This window comes from Ictidomys tridecemlineatus, chromosome 12 (assembly GCF_052094955.1).
Source record: "Ictidomys tridecemlineatus isolate mIctTri1 chromosome 12, mIctTri1.hap1, whole genome shotgun sequence".
Taxonomy (NCBI): Eukaryota; Metazoa; Chordata; class Mammalia; order Rodentia; family Sciuridae; genus Ictidomys; species Ictidomys tridecemlineatus.
Window position 1 is genome coordinate 37,384,391 of NC_135488.1, and position 18,306 is coordinate 37,402,696.

Below are 18,306 nucleotides of genomic sequence, written 5' to 3' on the forward strand. Positions count from 1 at the left end.
CTGTCACCTGGGGCACTCTCTCTGGGCATGCTACAGCCCAGGGAGCAATTCACCACGGGAGAAGCTGTGGTTCCCTACTGACTGTGTGGAGGTGTGTTTTGAAGACAGGGGCAGATGTAGATACACCCTCCTGTGCCTGCCCAGGGCCCTCACAGCAAGGCTACCCACTGCCAGTGCTGCTTCTGCCTGCTCCACCCCTGCCCAGATACCCACGGCTCCTGGTTGCTCTGGCTCGCCTTGGGGTGTGGGCCCCAGATAGAGGACAGTTAATATCTGACCAGAAACAGTATGTCGTGGGCCTCTCAGCTTGCAGGAGGTGGTCCCAGCTTATGGGCCCTTCAGGTGGTCCCTAGACACCAAGTTGGTGTCTAGTGGCACCATCAGGGTAGCACTGCTGCATTAGAGTCGTATTATGTCACCATTAAGTGATTTTCTTCTGCACAAGGAAGGTGGTATCAGCCGGAGGAAACCTTCTCCTGCTCTCTTTTCTAATCTGAAGAATGGATCAGAGTGGAAAATCCTGGGCACCAAAGGCCTCACCAGACTCAGGGTGTGGGTTCTGCCAGGACAGACCTCTCCTGCCTCCCTCACCTGCCCTGCCAGGAGGTCACGGGAGGAAGGAAACTGGATGAAGCTCTCGCAGGGGCCAGGCCTGGCCAGTCTGAGTCTGCTGGCCTTAGAAGGGGGCACTGGAGTGAGATTTATTCATTGCCACAGAGTCTCCCCAGAACCTTGGAGGCAAGGGTGAGGCTTCCCATGGTCCAGGAGGTCCCTAGACCTCTCCTCCCATTTCTTTGCCCATCTATTCACCCCAGGCTCTGCTGTAGGATTTTCTGCATTGAACGAGCAAGAACTAACTGGCAGAGGCGGAACTCTTAGCATTACCAAGACCTTCTCTGCCAATCAAAATCTAATGCCCTGGTGCTGTTGACAATTTGGATTTCGGTTAGGGGGGTTTGGGCATGTGACAGCCCGCCACCCTGTGTGAACCTCACCAGCACTGGTCAAGCTTTAATGTGCACACTCACCCCGGGGGACATTCAAGTGCATGTTCTGACCCAGCAGGCCCAGGTCGGGGCATGGGGATGCGGATCCCTAACCCACTCCCAGGCCCTGCCACTGCGGTTGTTCTTTGGACCACACTTTGGGTAGATAGGCCCTGAAAACTTGCCTGGACAGCAATTCTTTTAACTAGCACTTCGCCTTGGGTCCCAGGCTGACTGAGGCCCGTCCGCAATGGGAGAATGAGCCAGTGCTGCTCCTATCCCCAGCCTTCAACAGGCCCACATGCGGATGGCTGCTACAGGGTCACTGCATTAAAATCCTGAGTCATCAAAACTATTGTCATGTTGGAATCCCAGGAACCAAAGAATAAACAGAAGAATAGAATATCATTTTCCAAAAACCAAAAAATACCATTTGGTTGAGCTAATTACCCTCTAATGAAAAGACACATCATCACGTAAAACCCCAAACCATTTTAGACCGGGAGGCTGAGGCAGGAGTATCACAAGTTTGAGGCCAGCCTCAGAAACTTAATGAGGCCCTAAGCAACTTAGCAAGACCGTATCTCAAAATAAAAAGTAAAAAAGGACTGAGGATGTGGCTCAGTGGTTAAACCCCTGTGGGTTCAATCCCTGGTACCAACCAAACAAACAGAAACAACCTCCCAAACCATTTCCAGTTCCGATACTCTCCTGCCTCCCTGTCTGCTGGTGGAAATTGATAGTGTGCAAAGGAAAGGGGCGAACATGGTGAGATCAAGATGCTCAGCCCTAAGGGGAGAGAGGAGGTTCACAGTCCTGAACACAGAGGCGCACTCACCCCTCCCCAGCTTCACGGGGAACGTCCTTGTGTTTCAGGTTCCACGCGTTTGCCGAGAGGACAGAGTGCATGGAATTGCCAGCTTTCCCCACGGAGGCTGGTGACAACGTGATCACTTGGAATTCAAGAAGGCTGAGAGGAAAGCTCCCCCCAGGTACCTGGAGCCCCAGAGGAGCCGCGTAGTTGTCCTTCTTAACTCTGGGTGATCTCTGTCACTAGGTAGGGACCCCCTTTCCCTTCTCATTAGGATGGTGGCGCAGGAGCAGAGCCCACAGATGTTCATGGGGGATTCCCAGCCTGGCCCAGGGAAATGGCCTCAGCTATGTGCGTTTACTCACCTGGGAACCTTCTGGAGGTGTGGCCTTAGGTGTGTCAATGATGGACACCTGCAATTCTCAGGAGGAAGTCCTGCTGTGGCTCCAGAGCCTGGGCTCTTCCTGCCCCTTGTGAGGGTGGAGGTCACACAGGGACCTTTATAGAGGCTGAATGAGCCTCCTTTTTCACTCAAGAAATGAGGCCACAAAACCAGCCAGAAATAGGAATGTGATCTCAGGGAGGTGAAAGATGGGAGTCTCTTTTTGGGCTGATGAAATTGCAAAGTGCCCAAGACACTGAATAAACGCTGCCAAGGAAAGCAGGGACGCAGTCTGCCATCTGATGGTTAGATGATGTGGCTCCTGACGAGTTAGCAGCTAAGAAAACCCACCCGTCTCCACCCTCCGGCACATCCGCAGACTCCTGGCTCTGCTACTGGCCACTCTTTGGAGGCCACACTGCAGCCTCCAGGTCTCTGAAAGATTCCTGTTGACCTAATGGTGTGGCAAAGGCTCTCTGGGACCCGGAGTGGGCAGTTAGTCCAAGCTCTTTCACAGCAGGGGATCAGGTTGGAAGCCCGCATCGGACACACAACTTCTCGGATTTAAATTCTTAGTGCCCTCTGGGCAGAGCAGGGGGTAGTTTCTGGTAGAACTCACTGGAGCACTCCTGTAGGTGACTGTTCTGATTGTCAAGTGGATGCCTCCAGAGAATTCGAGAAAATGCCAAATCATAAGTTAGATGGATGCTAATCTGAGAAACAGTTACTTCTGGATGTCCTGCTCAGAGTGACAAATAAGACTAATCCTTGGTGGGCACTGATTCAATCAGGGTGAAGGATGTATCACCGGCTTTCTAAGCCTTGCCAGTTACTGTGAGTGGGATTTGCTTTGGGTCTATGTAGATTTCTTGGTGTCTTTGTCTGTTTTCTGCTGCTGTAACAGAATACCTGAGACTCAGTAATTTATGAAGAGTAGAGATTTATTTGGCTCACAGTACTGGAGACTGGTAAATTCAAGGGCATGGTGCTGGCATGTGGCAAAGGCATTCAGAAGCAAGAGAGCAAGAGAGGGCTGAACCTGATTTTTTCTCTTTTCCTTTTTTTTTTTTTTTTTTTTTTTTTGTGTGTGTGGCTGGGGATCAAACCCAGGGCCTCACACCCGCTAAGCAAGCACTTTACCACTGAGCTACATCTCCAGCCCCTTAACTTGCTTTTAAACCTTCTCTCTCAATAACTAATCCAGGCCAGTCATAAAGACCTTAATCCGTACGTGAGGGCAGAGTCCTTTGGACCTAATCAGCCCCAATACTGTTGCGTTGGGAATTGAGTTTCCAGCACGAGGGCTCCGGGGACACACTCAGACCACAACATTGGCCATCTGAGTTGTGAGGGAGACCTGCCCGGCCCCATAGCTTCCCGTGGTCCACAGCCATTATCTTCCCAGCCCTGGGAAGCATCAAATTAAATGGCAGATAAATACCCTTGTCTCACAATGGAGGTGTTGGTCGTGGCTTGTCACTCTGAATCCATTCCAGTGATCACCCGTTCTGGGTTTGAGGGGGCAGAGTGTCAGATGCTCAATATGTGATCTTGTCTCCTCTTTCCGTCACAATGTCCCAGGATGCCAACGTTTCAAAGCCTACCTCTCCCACTCAAGAAGCTGCCCGGAAAACTGTGACAGACTCTTAAAATGTGTGGTCTCCCACTTCACAGCAGCTCTGTGGCCTCTGCTGCACCAAGTCCCTCTCCCCATTGCCACACGGGCCCCTGCAAGCACCTTATTGCTGTGTTTTCCCAGGCCACCCTCTAGTTGTGTGTGTGTGTGTGTGTGTGTGTGTGTGTGTGTGTTGGGGGGTGGCTTCCTTAGGAGATGATTTTGCCTCCATTGTACATAAAACAGAGACTATCCAGTGAGGGCTTGGGGAAGCATTGTTTATAGATCTATTTGGCGATCTTAAAGACTTTCCTGCTGTGATTGTCTTCTGGGGTTCCAATCATTGGTTTTCAGAGCTTTACACCAATGCAAAAACACAAACTGAGCAAAAACTATCTGTGATCCAAATAAGAATGGTCTTCAAATTGTATTAAAATATATCCTTGTGGCCATTTTTGAGCATACATTTCAGTAGCCTACAGCACATTCACACTGTGCGACCACCCACCACCACTTAAATCTAGAACTCTTTCCGCCTTCCCAAACTGGAACTCTGTACCTGTTAAACAATGGCTTCCCATGTCTTTGTTGCTGCTGCTATAACAAAATACCAGAGACTGGGTGATTTATAAAGAACAGAAATTTACTTATGTATTTATTTTTACAGCTCTGGGCACTAGAAAGTCCAAGATCAAGAGGGCTGGCAGATTCAGTGTCTGGTGAAGGCTTTGTCTCTGTTTCCATGATGGGGCCTTGTTGCTGAGACCTCCACAGGGGAGGGACCTCAGGTCCTCCCATGGAAGAGGAGGTGGAAGGGCAGAACAGGGCAAGTGGGAGCTCCCTTCAACCTTTGATGAGAGCACCAATCTCTTCTGGGGGTAGCACCCTCATGACTCCTGTTATGGTGTGGATGTGAGGTATCCCCAGAAGCTCATGTGGGAGACAATGCAAGAAGGTTTAGAGGTGAAATGACTGGGTTCTGAGAGCCTTTACCCAATCAGTGCATTGATCCTCTAATAGGGATTAACTAGGCGGTACCAGTAGGCCGCCTGTGGGGTGTGGCTGGAGGAGGTGGGCGTGGGGAGACGTGTCTTCGGGGTACATATTTTGACTCTGGTCCGTGGTCTGTGTCTGCTTCCCTCCACCACACCCTTCCACCTCCCCTCCAGCCCAGAGGGACAGAGTCACCATCTATGGACTGAGACCTCTGAAACCATGCGCCTCCAAATAAACGTTTCCTCCCAAGGCCCCACCTATGAATATGTCACGTTGGCTAATCAGGGCTCTCAACATCTGAATGCTGGAGTGCATTCAGACCACAGCACCCGCATCCCCTCCCCAGCCTGACAGACACCGTCCCCTCTCCCTTTGAATGTGCCACTGCAGGCCCCTCCTATTAAGTGGAGTCACACAGGGTGCGTCCTGTGCCTGGCTTCCCTCACCTTTGTCCTCACGGTTCACCGATGATGTCGCCTGTGTCAGAAGTTCCCTCCTTTCTAAGCCGGGCAGGTTCAGTGACATGTACAGACCACGTCCTGTTCATTCATCCGTTCACCTGTGGACACTTGGATGCTTCTGCAGCTGTTGTGAATAACACCGTTAAGTCCGCACTGTGCAAGCGTTTTTCTGAAACCCTCCTTTCTGTTTTTTTGGGTGTATACCTGCAGTGGGCTTCCTGGATCATATATGGTAATGCCATTTCTAATTTTATGAGGAAGCTCAAAAGCTCATTTCCCAATTTTTTCCACTGTTTTCCATAGTGGCTGTCCCGTCTTATGTTCCCAACAGTGTAAAATTGTTCTACAAGTTTGCCAACATTTGCTATATTCTGTATTTTTAATAGTAATCATCGAGTAATGCGTGGGAGATAGTGTTTCATTGTGCTTTTGATTTGCGTTTCCCTAATGACTAGTGATGGGTAACATCTTTTTATGTGCTTATTGAAATAAATATTTCAGTGATATATATATATATATATATGCCACATCCCCAGCCCTTTTCATATTTTCTTTTGACACAGAGTCTTGATGAGTTGCTTAGGGCTTTGCTAAGTTGCTGAGGCTGGCTTCATACTTGCAATCCTCCCATCTCAGCTTTCCGAGTGTCTGGGATTACAGGCATGCACCATCACACCTGGATGAATGCAATATATTTTTTATTAGAGCTTTATAGCTCTACATAGTAGTTGGGTTTATCCTGACAAACTGATACATGTTAATGCAATATTTTTAAAACTCAAAATTAATGCAAGAAAATCCATAATAATAAAAATAACAATCCAGCCCCCTTCTGTCTTTTGGAAATTAACCCTAGTCATTGTCAAGGACAGTTCTCTTGGGCCTTAGCCACTGTTCAGAGCTCCTAGGAGGTAGCTAAACCTCTGGAGAGAGGGTCTAGAATGGGACATCTGTTCTGGGGTCCCTGTTCTATGGCCTCACCAGCACAGGAAATCTCACTGCCGTCGCGCTGGGCTCTGGCTGTCAGGCTCATGCCGATCCTGCTCCTCCTCCCTGGAGACACTGCGCAGCCTTCTTTCCAAGGTGCTGCAAAGAACTGGTGCCAGTTCCCGCCTTCTCCTGGGGACTCCCTCATCTTCCCCAAACTAAGGGCAATCTCCTTTTAATCTGAGAAAAAAAAAATGTGGTTCCCTTAGGCTTCTTCAAAGCTTCTGCTTTGTAAACAATTAGTTCCTTTGTTTTTGATGTTTTAAAATACTTTAGGAGTAGGTGCTGGGGAATGGAAAACGAAAACAGGGCACCATGATTGGGTCGGTGAGACGAGACATGGAGAGCTAGCGTACAGGCCAGAAGTCACCGGGCCATATGTGGCTTTAGAGCACATGAAATGTAGCAAGTCCAAATGGAAACGGGCTTTGAGTGTAAAATACACATGGGATTTTAAAGACTTTGTGTAAAAAATGTAACTAGCCACATTAATAATTTTTAATATAGATTATATGTTGAAGTGATATTACATGTTTCAAGTATATTAATAATATTAAGTTTATTTATTTAGTTTGATTTTCTTAAATGTGACTACTAAGAATTCAAATACACAAGATTTGCATTGTACTGTGTCGCTGGACCTTGGGAAACAAATTCAGGATGTCAGGTGGAAGGAGATGAGAGGTGCAGTTGGATAGTAGGCGTGATTGATCCAGAGGCGGCAGCAGCCCCGAGTCCTTCCCTAGACAGACAGACAGACATATATATATATATATATAAAGGCTATGTCTTAAATGTGTAGATTCCTCAGGAGCAGACTCTAAGAGCAAATGTGAGCCCCAGGTCTCCATCTAGCATATGCAGGGACAGTATGCTTCACCTTTGGTGTATATTTATTTGTCTTTATTATGTGGCCACTCACTTATTGATATAAAACTGATAAAATATCCTTTGGACACTTAACCATCTACTCTCAGTTTTTAAATTCTATTATTAAATTCTCATTATCGATTTTAAAATTCCACAGTAACTCTTGAAAGCATGGTACACAATTCTCATGTTTTAAAAGAGAGCAAGATGTGTAAATATCAGAAAGTAACTTTGATCATCCTGTTTCACGCTCTTGCGTTACATGGGTTACGATATCATTGCTAGTCACTGGGCCAGGAGGATGAAGTCCACTAACGCTTTAAATGTTTAGCTCTTGTTCTTTCAAAGCACGTTGCTAGGTGTATTGCCTGCATTAGCTCATTTAAAAAATCACAACAGCCCTGGGAGGCGGGGGATAGTGTTACCTCATTTTTGTGTGTGTGTGTGTGTGTGTGTGTTTCTTTTTTCAGGAGCCAGACAGCCTGGAAAAAATTTGCAGAGATTACAGGGCTGGTATGAGAAGACTTGGAAGTCTGAACACACAAGTGTAGGACACTTTCCAGGCATAGTGTTGATGATTTGGAAAGTATAAGAAGGAGGAGATAAAAAAAATCCTTGCCACCCAAGAATTTTGCTGTTGAACATTTTGGTATCTTTCATCAGTCTTCTTGCTGTATACTTAAAAAATAATTAAAGCACAAATATCATATTATACAATCTGAACATGACATTTTCTACTTAATATTCTGGCAAGTATCTTCCTATTTTATCATAAAACACCTGTAGTTGACATTAAAATATCTAATCTTTCTTAAAGTTCAGTATCAATTTTGTCTAATATTTCCTATTGGACTTTTTCATTATTATAAATAATAATTTTTCATTATAAAAAATGATATTATAATATTTTGTTATTATAAATAATTTACATTTATCTTTTGCATGATATATTTATTTCCTCCTGTATTTTAGTATTTTATAAATTAAAAAATTTATTTCTAGTAGTGAAGATACTGGATCAAAGTGTAATCCCTCATGTGAATTTTGAAAAAATGGTTTAAGATGATTCCATTCACACCAGCAGTATATAAAGAATACCCATCGGAGGGGACCCAAATCAGCATTAGATTAGTATCTTGTTTCCTTTGATATTTTTCTTGATGAAGAAATTAATGCAATCACAGTGAGGAGTAACGGCTGCTTTTTATATTTATTGACTGCCTTCGAAAAGCATCTGCTTGTCTTTTGCCTGTTTATCTGCTGGGGTCATATGCTTATTGTCACGTCATCTCAACTTTGTATATATTAGAGACATTAACTCTTTAGTGTAATATTCATGGATATTTTTACTAGTTATGTATTTTTTTTCATTTTGGCTATTTTTTTATATGCTGCCTTAAAATTCGCGCAGTAACTCTAATCTCTAAGTCCTATAGCTCCTTTGTGATTCTATCCTCCTTCTCTTGGTTGTTTTTTTTTTTTGGTACCACGAATGATTGGACCTAGGGACATTTAATCACCGAGCCACATCCTCAGCCATTTTTATTTTTTATTTTGAGACAGGGTCTCGCTAAGTTGCTTAGGGTCTCAATATGTTGCTGAGTCTAGCCTTGAACTTGGAATCTTCCTGCCTCAGCCTCCTCAACTGCTGGAATCATAGGCATGTGCCAGCACACCCAGCTTCTTTTAGAGAGAGAGAGAGGAGAGAGAATTTTAATATTTATTTTTCAGTTTTTGGTGGACACAACATCTTTGTTTGTATGTGGTGCTGAGGATCGAACCCGGGCCGCATGCGTGGCAGGCGAGTGCGCTACTGCTTGAACCACATCCCCAGCCCTTCTTTTGGTTCTTAATAGCCTGAGTTTAAAACAAAAGCGAAAATCTTTTGGGCCCATCTAGATTTATTTTGAAGTACAATGTGATGTGAAGATATAGGTGGATTTGAAGCTAAGTATACAGCAACGTCTTCCTGCCACTCATCTCTCCTTCCTTTTGAAGTATGCTGTGTGTGGCTAGTGATGGGCTTGATCTTGGACCATCTACTTTGTTTCCTTTCCGAGTCCAAGGCTAATTGTGACCTTTTGACATTAACTGATTTTACCATCTGCCTTGTGTACTTTTTGTAGATGTGAAGAATGATTTTGATGCTATCCAAATAAACCATCATTTTGTATGTTGCTGGCCTGAACTTTTTAGGAGAGCGCACATGTGTGTTTGAGTTCAGTGCTCTTTCATTCAACACACACCGTTTTTCTCCAAATATCCATTGCCATTTAAGCTTCTTGTTTTTTTTTTTTCTGCCTTTTTCATTTTTCCCCTCCCCCCAGCATAAACTGGCTCACTCTAGTGATGCAATTTAAAAAGCAGACAGAAGACTGGGCTGTATCAGCAGTTTGCTTGCTGGCCTAGTAAAACCTTTAAAAAATTAGAACATTGTATTGCATTCATGCCATTAGCAATTGGAGATTTAAAAGGCAAAAACTATTCTCTAAAACTTCTTGAGGACTTTGGACTGCTCCAAAAAAATTGATAGAGGGTGGCTAAATTAGGTAAAGGCATTGTCACAAATCTGATTGCATCTAATTTTGATGTTTGTTACTTATGGTTTTGTAGATATTTATATGAATCTGCAATTTTTTCTTTTTTGAGGGGTGGGAAACAGGGATTGAACTCAGGGCACTTAACCACTGAGCCACGTCCCCAGCCCTATTTTGTGATTTATTTAGAGACAGGGTCTCACTGAGTTGCTTAGCGCCTCACTTTTGTTGAGGCTGGCTTTGAACATGATCATTCTGCCTCAGCCTCCCAAGCCTCTGGGATTGAAGGCATGCGCTGCTGCACCCTGCACAAATCTGCATTTCTTGAAACAGGTTTGACAAACAAGTTGTAATAATATCTGCAAATAAATTAACTAGGTATGAATTTTTATCAACTTTTAGAATGCACATATCTTTTTTATTTTTATTTTTTTGCAGTCCTGAATCAAATGCAGGGCCTTATGCATGCTAGGCAAGTGCTCTACCATTGAGCCACATTTCCAGCCCTATGGATTTTTACCAAATTTTAGGTCTTGAATTTGGGGTGGTTCCTTTCAACAACCTCTTTCCTTGAGAAAACAAAAAGTAGTTTTAGGCTGAGAGCAATTTTGTCTTGTTTCTTGTATCATTGCAAAGGCAAACATAGATATATCATGTAAAAGCATTTATTCTTCATTCTTGAACTTTTTAACGTGCATCCACACTTTATTGAACAATATAACACAAAGATACATTCACAAAGAGTGATTCTTCTGGCTTATAATATAAAATCACTTATTTAATCTGTGCTTGCTTTGGATTACTCTACATGCATTAACTCCTCAGAGGAATTTCTCTCCAAATTTAAATTTTCCCTTTTTGTTTTCTTGGATTGTGCTCTTCGGGGGATGAGAGCCTTTTCCAGTGTTTTGACACAGACAGTGTTTGCTGTTTAGGGTGAATTGCATTTTAAGTTTTTCTTACATTACCTTCTAGAAGTTCATGGCCAATCTTTGGCTGTCAAGAACGCAAAGATGGGGACTGGGACGGGGATGGGATCGAGCCCAAGCTCACAGTCTCTGCTGAGCCGCAGCCCTTCTAAGCACTTGTGCGGTGCGGCTCAGATGGGGTGGTGCCTCTCACCCCTGACCCTGTGGCCTGGTGCTGTCCACAGACTCTTGGAGGCACACCCTCCATTCATTTCCCTCTGGGACACTCTGCCAGCTCTGGGTCTGGTCCCCCCCCCCATTAGTCTGGAAGAAAATCCAGGTCCTCTCTTGCTCCCGCCGCCATCCTCTCCCACTCTCCACTGGGTGGGATTTAACAGCTGCTAACAGCTGGAAGCAGACCACATCCTCCTGGCTTCCCCCTTTCATTTCTGTCCTTTCGTTCTGCAGCTTCCCACCACATTTTATTAGGAGCAAGGTCCATCCCTCATGTCATCCCTAACGTCAGGTATCTTGTACTGAGGGTTCCTTGAGCTTCTTGGACCTATTGGTTTTCATCAAATTCAGAAAAACTCCAGCCATTTTTTTTTTTTAAATCATGCATCTACATGTCAACTCTGGTGTGATCAATTTAGAATGGCCGTTTCCTCCTTTAACCCGTGCCATCCGGTGTGTTCTTGTCATGGTCAAGAGCATAGGCACAGGAGCCAAGGCCAGCCTGCAGCCCCACTTGAGACTCACATTACACCCATTATCCAGAGCAAATCTCATGCCCAAGTTCAGCATCACTGGAGTGGGGAGGTCTGTCTACTGCACTCACACGCAGATAGGCAGGAAAGTGAAAATTGGGTGCCCGATCATACAAACTATTACGGTGTTTTGTTCCTTGGGGATTCTGGTTTTGGCCTAGGAAGCAGCGTTTGCTAGAAAGTGAATCAACTTTGGAATCAGACCTGGCTTCCAATCCGAGTTGTGTCACTAACTGTGAGCACAGCGGCAGGTTAACTCACCCTGCTGAGCTATGTTTCCTCGTTTTATAAAAATAGGAACGATATCATGTCACCAGAGGGGTTCCCAGAGAGGGGGACCTCCACTCAGGGCACGTGAGGTCCTTAGGGCACATGATGGAAAAGAACTTCAGCATGTGCCAGTTAGAGACATAGGCACTTTATTTGGGAAAGCAGATATACATTGGAGGGAGAAGTTGGGCCATTGCGGAGGGAGAGACGGCAACCCATTGGTCTGGGGTATTAGCATTCATAGAGGGACAGTAGCTAGGGGCTGGATTAGAGGAGGAGTCAGAGTGCAGCCAGTTTTTCCTGTGCTTGAGCACTGCCCACACTATGTTACTTTTTGAGGGCAAGGGCAAGGGCAAGGGCCAAGGACATGGGTTATGGTCATGGGCTGCTTTGCTCATAGTTATATTTCAAAACTTATAGACATTTCTTGTATTCATGGGGCTTCTCTTTTGAAATTCAGTATTTCTTCCTTTTTCTGTATCCCCCAATTTCTCTCTCAATAAAGTCTATGGCAATGGTTGTTGGGAGAATCTAAAAAAATGCAACGCCCATCAAGACGGTCAGCCCCCAGTGGACATTCGATGAATAGCAGCTTTCTTTTTCCTCCCTGCAATTCCAAACAGGCTTTTATCATAGACATCGGTTCTCGAAAGTGAGATGATTCTAAAGGGTAAGGTAGCCTTGACCATGATCGTGACATTAACTGGTTTATCTGCATACATAATTATGGGTGGAAATTAGAATTTGAAACCAGGAAGTGAATATGGGAATCCTAAACTGTGTCCTGATAGGAAATGGGTCAACGCAGATACTTGGGACTGACCGCTGGGGGCTCTGAAAGAAATCAGGAGCATTTGTCTTACTCAATGTAAATGGGATTCTATTGGAGGGACCTTTTTGGATGGCTTCACCTACTTCACTGTTGTAAGACTCAGATCAGCAAGTGGCTCAAATGCTACAAGGATATTTATAAATTGGACCTGATGATTTTCAATTTCATGCAGGGATGGATTGTTCTGGATTCGTCTGGGCTTGTTGCTGCTTTGGAAGGAACTTTAACAGCTGGTGCTATCCCAGGGCGGCATTCCTAATCCCCTGGGCAGCTGCTGGGGTGGCTGTGGGAGGCCTGGGAGCCCAGAGCAGGGGTCTGTTTAGTGGTGTGGGGACTCTTTCTCAGAAAGAAAAATAGCTTCAGATCTCTTGGGATTGGAGAAGCCTTCATCTTTTTAAAAAATTTTGTTCTTTTTAGATATCCATGACAGTAGAGTGTATTTTGACACATTATACACACGGAGTCTATCTTATTCTATCTAGGATCCCCTTCCTGTGGTTGTACATGATGTGGAGTTTCACAGGTTGTGTATTCATATATGCACACTGGGAAGTTCTGTCTTTCCCATCCTCCCAGCTTTCCCTTCATTCCCCTTTGTCTAATGCACTGAACTTCTCTTCTTCCCAACTCCTACCCCATGATTGTGGGTTAGCATCTGTGTATCAGAGAGAACATTCAGACTTTGTTGTGTGTGTGTGTGTGTTTTGGTGGGGGGATTGGCTTATTTCACTTAACATGATAGTTTCCACTTCCATCCATTTACTGGTAAATGCCATTATTTTATTATTCTTTATGGCTGAGAAATATTCCATTGTGTATAGACACCATGTTTTCTTTATCCATTCATCTGTTGAAGGGCACTGAGATTGGTACCCTAGCTTGGCTATTGTGAATTGAGCAGCTATAAACATTGATGTGGCTGTGTCACTGCAGTGTGCTGATTTTAAGTCCTTTGGGTACAGACCGAGGAGTGGGATAGCTGGGTCAAATGGTGGTTCCATTCCAGGTTTTCTGAGGAATCTCCATACTGCTTCCCAGAGTGGTTGCACCAATTTGCAGTCCCACCAGCAGTTCCATTCAGGAGCAGGCTTCATCTTTTATTTTGGTTCTCTCTTCCTGTTTTAGCTTCAAAGAATGTAATTAAACTGAAACAGTACAGATATATAAAATTATATTAGACTAAAAATTTTCCCTGTCATCAAGTAAAAGTCAATGATCTTGGCATTAATGTAGCTCCTCAGGCTTAATGAATCAATGACGTTGACAGGAGACTTGTGTGGGGTGGTAGTGGACTTGTGGGGTGGGGTGTCTCATGATGTCAGCCTCTTTGTGCTTGAAAATACAAGGAGCCAAATGGTGGTGAACACCTGTAATCCTAGCGGCTCAGAAAGCTGAGGCAGGAGGATCACAATTTTGAGATCAGCCTCAGCAGTTTAGCAAGGCCCTAAACAACTTAATGAGACCCTGTCTCAAAATAAAAAATTAAAAAGTCCCAGGGATGTGGCTCAGGGCTCCCACTTCAAGCCAGAGCATCATACCCTTGTGGTGGGGGTGGAGGAGGCAAATTGCAAACAGCTGAGGCATAATTTCAACTCACATGGTTTCATGGATACCACCCAAAGTACCAATATGCTGATTTATACTCAGGACACTTTTGTGGTTCCAGTAGGCCAGGGTGGGCACCACGGCAGCCCTTCCATTTCCAGCCTCATCCTCACCCATGGCAGACATCACTAATCAATCCACCCTCTCACCCCACCATGGCAGCCATCACTAATCAACCAATCCACATGGCTCTCCCCACTGAGCCTGCTTTAGCCCCTCTGGGCACAGCACTTGCTGGGCTAAGCATCTTTAATCACCAGTCCCTGTTTATAGGATTCTCTGTGCTCATCACTGGATTTTGCCTGGGAGACGAGGGAAAAAGACTTTGCAATGAATAAACTAAAAGGAGTATTAGGTAATAGCAAAACACAATGTTTCTTTCTGAGTGTAATTTTTGTTAACTAGGACTCTTGGCAAAATGACATTAGAAAAGCTGCTCAGCTCTACCAGCATTAAGTCCAAAAATGTTGTAGCTATAAAATATAAAAATTTGGTTGGTTCTACCTTTGGAAACTACCTTTTTCTGTGTGTTGGTGGAGAAAAATGTTTGAACTAAGACTAACTATTTTAAAACGAAATTTTATTTACTTGGGCATATGTCAGGTTGCTATGCTTAAAGAGAAAAAATAAACGAGTCCTGTTCTTGGCAGACTCTCGTGATCTTGAATTAGACATCTGGAGTCTAGTGGCCCATCGCTCCGGCTTGGCTTGGCTTCTTCGTTTCTAATCTCCAATTTAATTTAGAAGCCCTGGCTGGTGCCAGTTTATAGCTGTTTATACTGACAGCAGGAGGTTCTCAGACGACTCCTTCCTGCTTCCTAGAATTCAGCTCATGCGATGGATGGAGCCAGAGCAGCGGCATTTCCAAAATCGCTGCCACCTTGTAGTTTAGGAGGTGAGGGACCCACGTCCCCTGCAGCCTTGCTCCTCTGACAGTCAGGTGCCTGGCGAGTCTCATCGACTGCGACTGGTTAACAAATGTTTATTAGGGGCTGGGGATGTGGCTCAAGCGGTAGCGCGCTCGCCTGGCATGCGTGTGGCCCGGGTTCGATCCTCAGCACCACATACCAACAAAGATGTTGTGTCCGCCGAGAACTAAAAAAAAAAAAAAATTAAAAAAAAAATGTTTATTAAACACCTTCTGGGGGCTTTAGATTCCCACTAGGGGGTGAGGAAGAGGAGATTCAAAAGGAATTAACGATAAGGTTCCCAACTAGGGGACCCAGGACTCTGAGTGTCCCTTTGCAATTTTGACTTGCTCCTTTCCCTGTGACTCCAAGGCCCTGTTCACCTAAGAATGGTCTGGCTGCCCCTCCCTCTCCTCTTCCCCTAGTTCACACCTTCATCTGACGTAGGTGAAGACCAGTTTCCCAATTAGAGAGTACGTGCCTCAGGGCAGGGCCCCTGGATTCCTGCCCAAACTTGGGCTCAGCTTCTAATTCCTTGCTTAAGTCTAGGCTCCCAGCTGCAGTGCAGACTGCTCTGATTATGTTTGAATAAACTTGCTATGATTACAGAGTGAGAGATTCCACTCACATTTGTTATTTAAAAGTCAAGGGTAAAATAAATAAATTAATTAAAAAGTCAAGGGCATTGCTGGGCTCTGGGGACACGAAGATAAACACAGGAGGCCTCTTAAGGAGCCTATGTTCTAGAACAGCTATTTGGAAGTATTGACCAGGCATCAGGGATGTATCATGGTTACAAAAATGGATAAACATGGTTCTGTCATCAAGAAAGTCATGGTTTAAAAAAAAAAAAAGAAAGAAAGAAAGAAAGAAACTCATGGTTTGATAAGAGAATGCCTTAGTTTTCCATTGCTATAATGAAATACCAGAGGGTGGGTGCTTTATTAAGAAGAAAGGTTTATTTAGCTCACAGCTATGGAAGTTGAAAGTCCAAATCATATAGTTGTGGCTCTGGTGAGGGCCCCTTTGACTGTGTCAGATCACGGCAGATGGCATCATGGCAGGCATGTATGTGAGAAGGAGGGATCACAGAGAGGGGGGAAGCCAGAGAGACTGGAGAGAGACCAGTCTTGCTCTTCTGTAACAACCCTTGTATGAGAACTCACTGGGGGCCCAAGGGAACTGTCTTAGTCTCTTCCCAGGGTGGCATCCCCAGAGACCTCCCACTAGGCCCCTCCTCTTAAAGGGCCCAGCACCTTGCCCTTGGCCACGTTGAGGACCAAGCTTCCAACACATTAACCCCAGGGGACAAACCACATCCAAACCTTAATAGAGACGAACGTGCAGACAGCAGAAGCCCTGCCATGGAGAGCTCTCAGGGCTGACCCCAGCAGGCCTGTCCCGGGGGTCACTGCCCATGACCATTTCAGGGAAACTGAAAAGGGCAGCACACGGGATGGGGTCGGCTGACACAGAGCTTGCATCATGATAGCACCCGAGGATCCAGGATGGGGTTCCAGTGTGAAAGGAAGGTAGGGGCTCTGGAGGCCCACAGACCTGAGTTCCAATCCTGACCCTATAGATGGGCAGCTTTCAGCAAGTTCCTTGATTTTTCTGACCTCAGTGTGCCCGTGTGTGAAGCGGGGCGACTCACACCTTTGCTGTGAGCCCAGCAGTAGTCAGTGCGAAGCAGGTTCATGCCACATTTCAGTTTCCCCTTCTCTGTCCTCTCTCTCCATGCATCAGCAGGATGCAACCGTTATAAGATCCATCTAAAATAACAACACTCTTTTTTTTCCCAGTCCTAGAGATGGAGCCCAGGGGCCTTTAGCCACCGAGCCACATCCCCAGCCCTTTTTTGATTTCAATTCTTGATTTTGAGACAGAGTCTCACCAAGTTGCTTAGGGTCTCGTTAAGTTACCGAGGCTGGCATTGAGCTCTCCATTCTCCTGCCTCAGCCTCCAGAGCCGCTGGGCTGACAGGTACGCGCCACTGTGCCCAGCTAGCACTTGGAAAGCACGGGCAGTGGGTGGCCTGCGGTGGGCGTCCCCAACACTCTGCAGGGGAAACAGCTGACTGCTTGGGCAGTCACTCCGATGGGGCAGAAATAGGGGCATCTGTGTTTGAGAATATTGTTCTTGGAAATCACCCAACTTTTTTTTTTTTTTTTCAAGGAATGTTTTGGATAGTAAGAATTTGCTTACAGGCAGGTCCACCAGTTAGACTAAAACTCTGAGATTTGGTGGCACAAGAATCACTGGGATGCTTTTGGAGTTCTGTTTCCTGCATCCCCACCCTGAGCGTCAGTCTGGGGCTGAGGCAGGGGGATCAAGAGCTCAAAGCCAGACTCAGCAACTTCAACAAGAGCTACCATGAACTGGGACAGCGTGCTGATCACTGTGGGTATCCAGTGCTGGAATGTAATCAGCATTGATGGGGTTTTGTCAGAGTAAGTGAGTGGGTGATATCTTTTCAGGTGGACAGTCCCCCCGAGAAGGGGGTATGACACCATGGTCAGCTTCCTGGTTTCTGAGTCAGGCTCCTGGCATGGAGAAAATGATCCAGAACTTGCTTGCTCCTGAGTGACCCAGCAAAGTGGGGAACAGCCCTGAGTGTGTCAGTGAGACCCAGTGCCCACTTCCCTTGGATTCACCGCATCACTTACTCCCTGTGTTGGTATCTTATAAATGGCCTCACCCATTCTAAACAGACTTATTCAACTACATTCAATCCGGGGAAATTTTTCCCCCCTTGCATTTACTCTTTAGAAATCGCTTCTCTGTTCCTTTGCCTGGGTCTTTACCAGCTACCTGCCCCACAGTTCCCGAGGGTCTGGGCTTGGGCCTCTCACTGAGTAGAAGCTTTCTGACCGTAGGGATGGTTATTTTCAGGTCTACAACGTGACTTACACTGTATTACTTTTGCATGTTTTTATTGGGGGGGGGGCGGTGCCATAGATTGAACTCAGGGGCACTCAACCACTGAGCCACATCCCCAGCCCTATTTTGTATTTTATTTAGAGACAGGGTCTCACTGAATTGCTTAGCACCCTGCTTTTGCTGAGGCTGGCTTTGAACTCCTGATCCTCCTGCCTCCGCCTCCCAAGCCGCTGGGATGACAGGCCCGCGCCACCGGCCTGGCTTCCTCTTGCATTTTATAGTGTTCCACTTAGAGAAAGAGGACCCAGGAGACGGTACCACAGTCACAGATTAGATGATGGCATAAGTGGCTCATCCTTTGTATTTGAAATTGCTTCTGAGATAACACAAGGGCCCTTGTGAAACACATGCTCAGTGACCCAGGAAAACATTAGACACTTGTCCAGAGGGCGAGAGGACTCTACATTTGCTTTAAATTAATTAACAGTTAA

General features: G+C 45.6%; 1 protein-coding gene across 4 annotated transcripts in view; it reads left to right on the plus strand.

Moving 5' to 3' along the window:
* The window catches only part of Vwa3b (von Willebrand factor A domain containing 3B), a 176,867-nt gene that overhangs the window by 21,894 nt on the left and 136,667 nt on the right, over positions 1–18,306 (plus strand). For all 4 annotated transcript variants that reach the window (XM_078028505.1, XM_040270772.2, XM_078028506.1 and 1 more), the window contains exon 7: positions 1,863–1,978. In XM_078028505.1, coding sequence (XP_077884631.1) covers positions 1,863–1,978 — 116 coding nt within the window. The remainder of the gene's footprint in view (positions 1–1,862; positions 1,979–18,306) is intronic.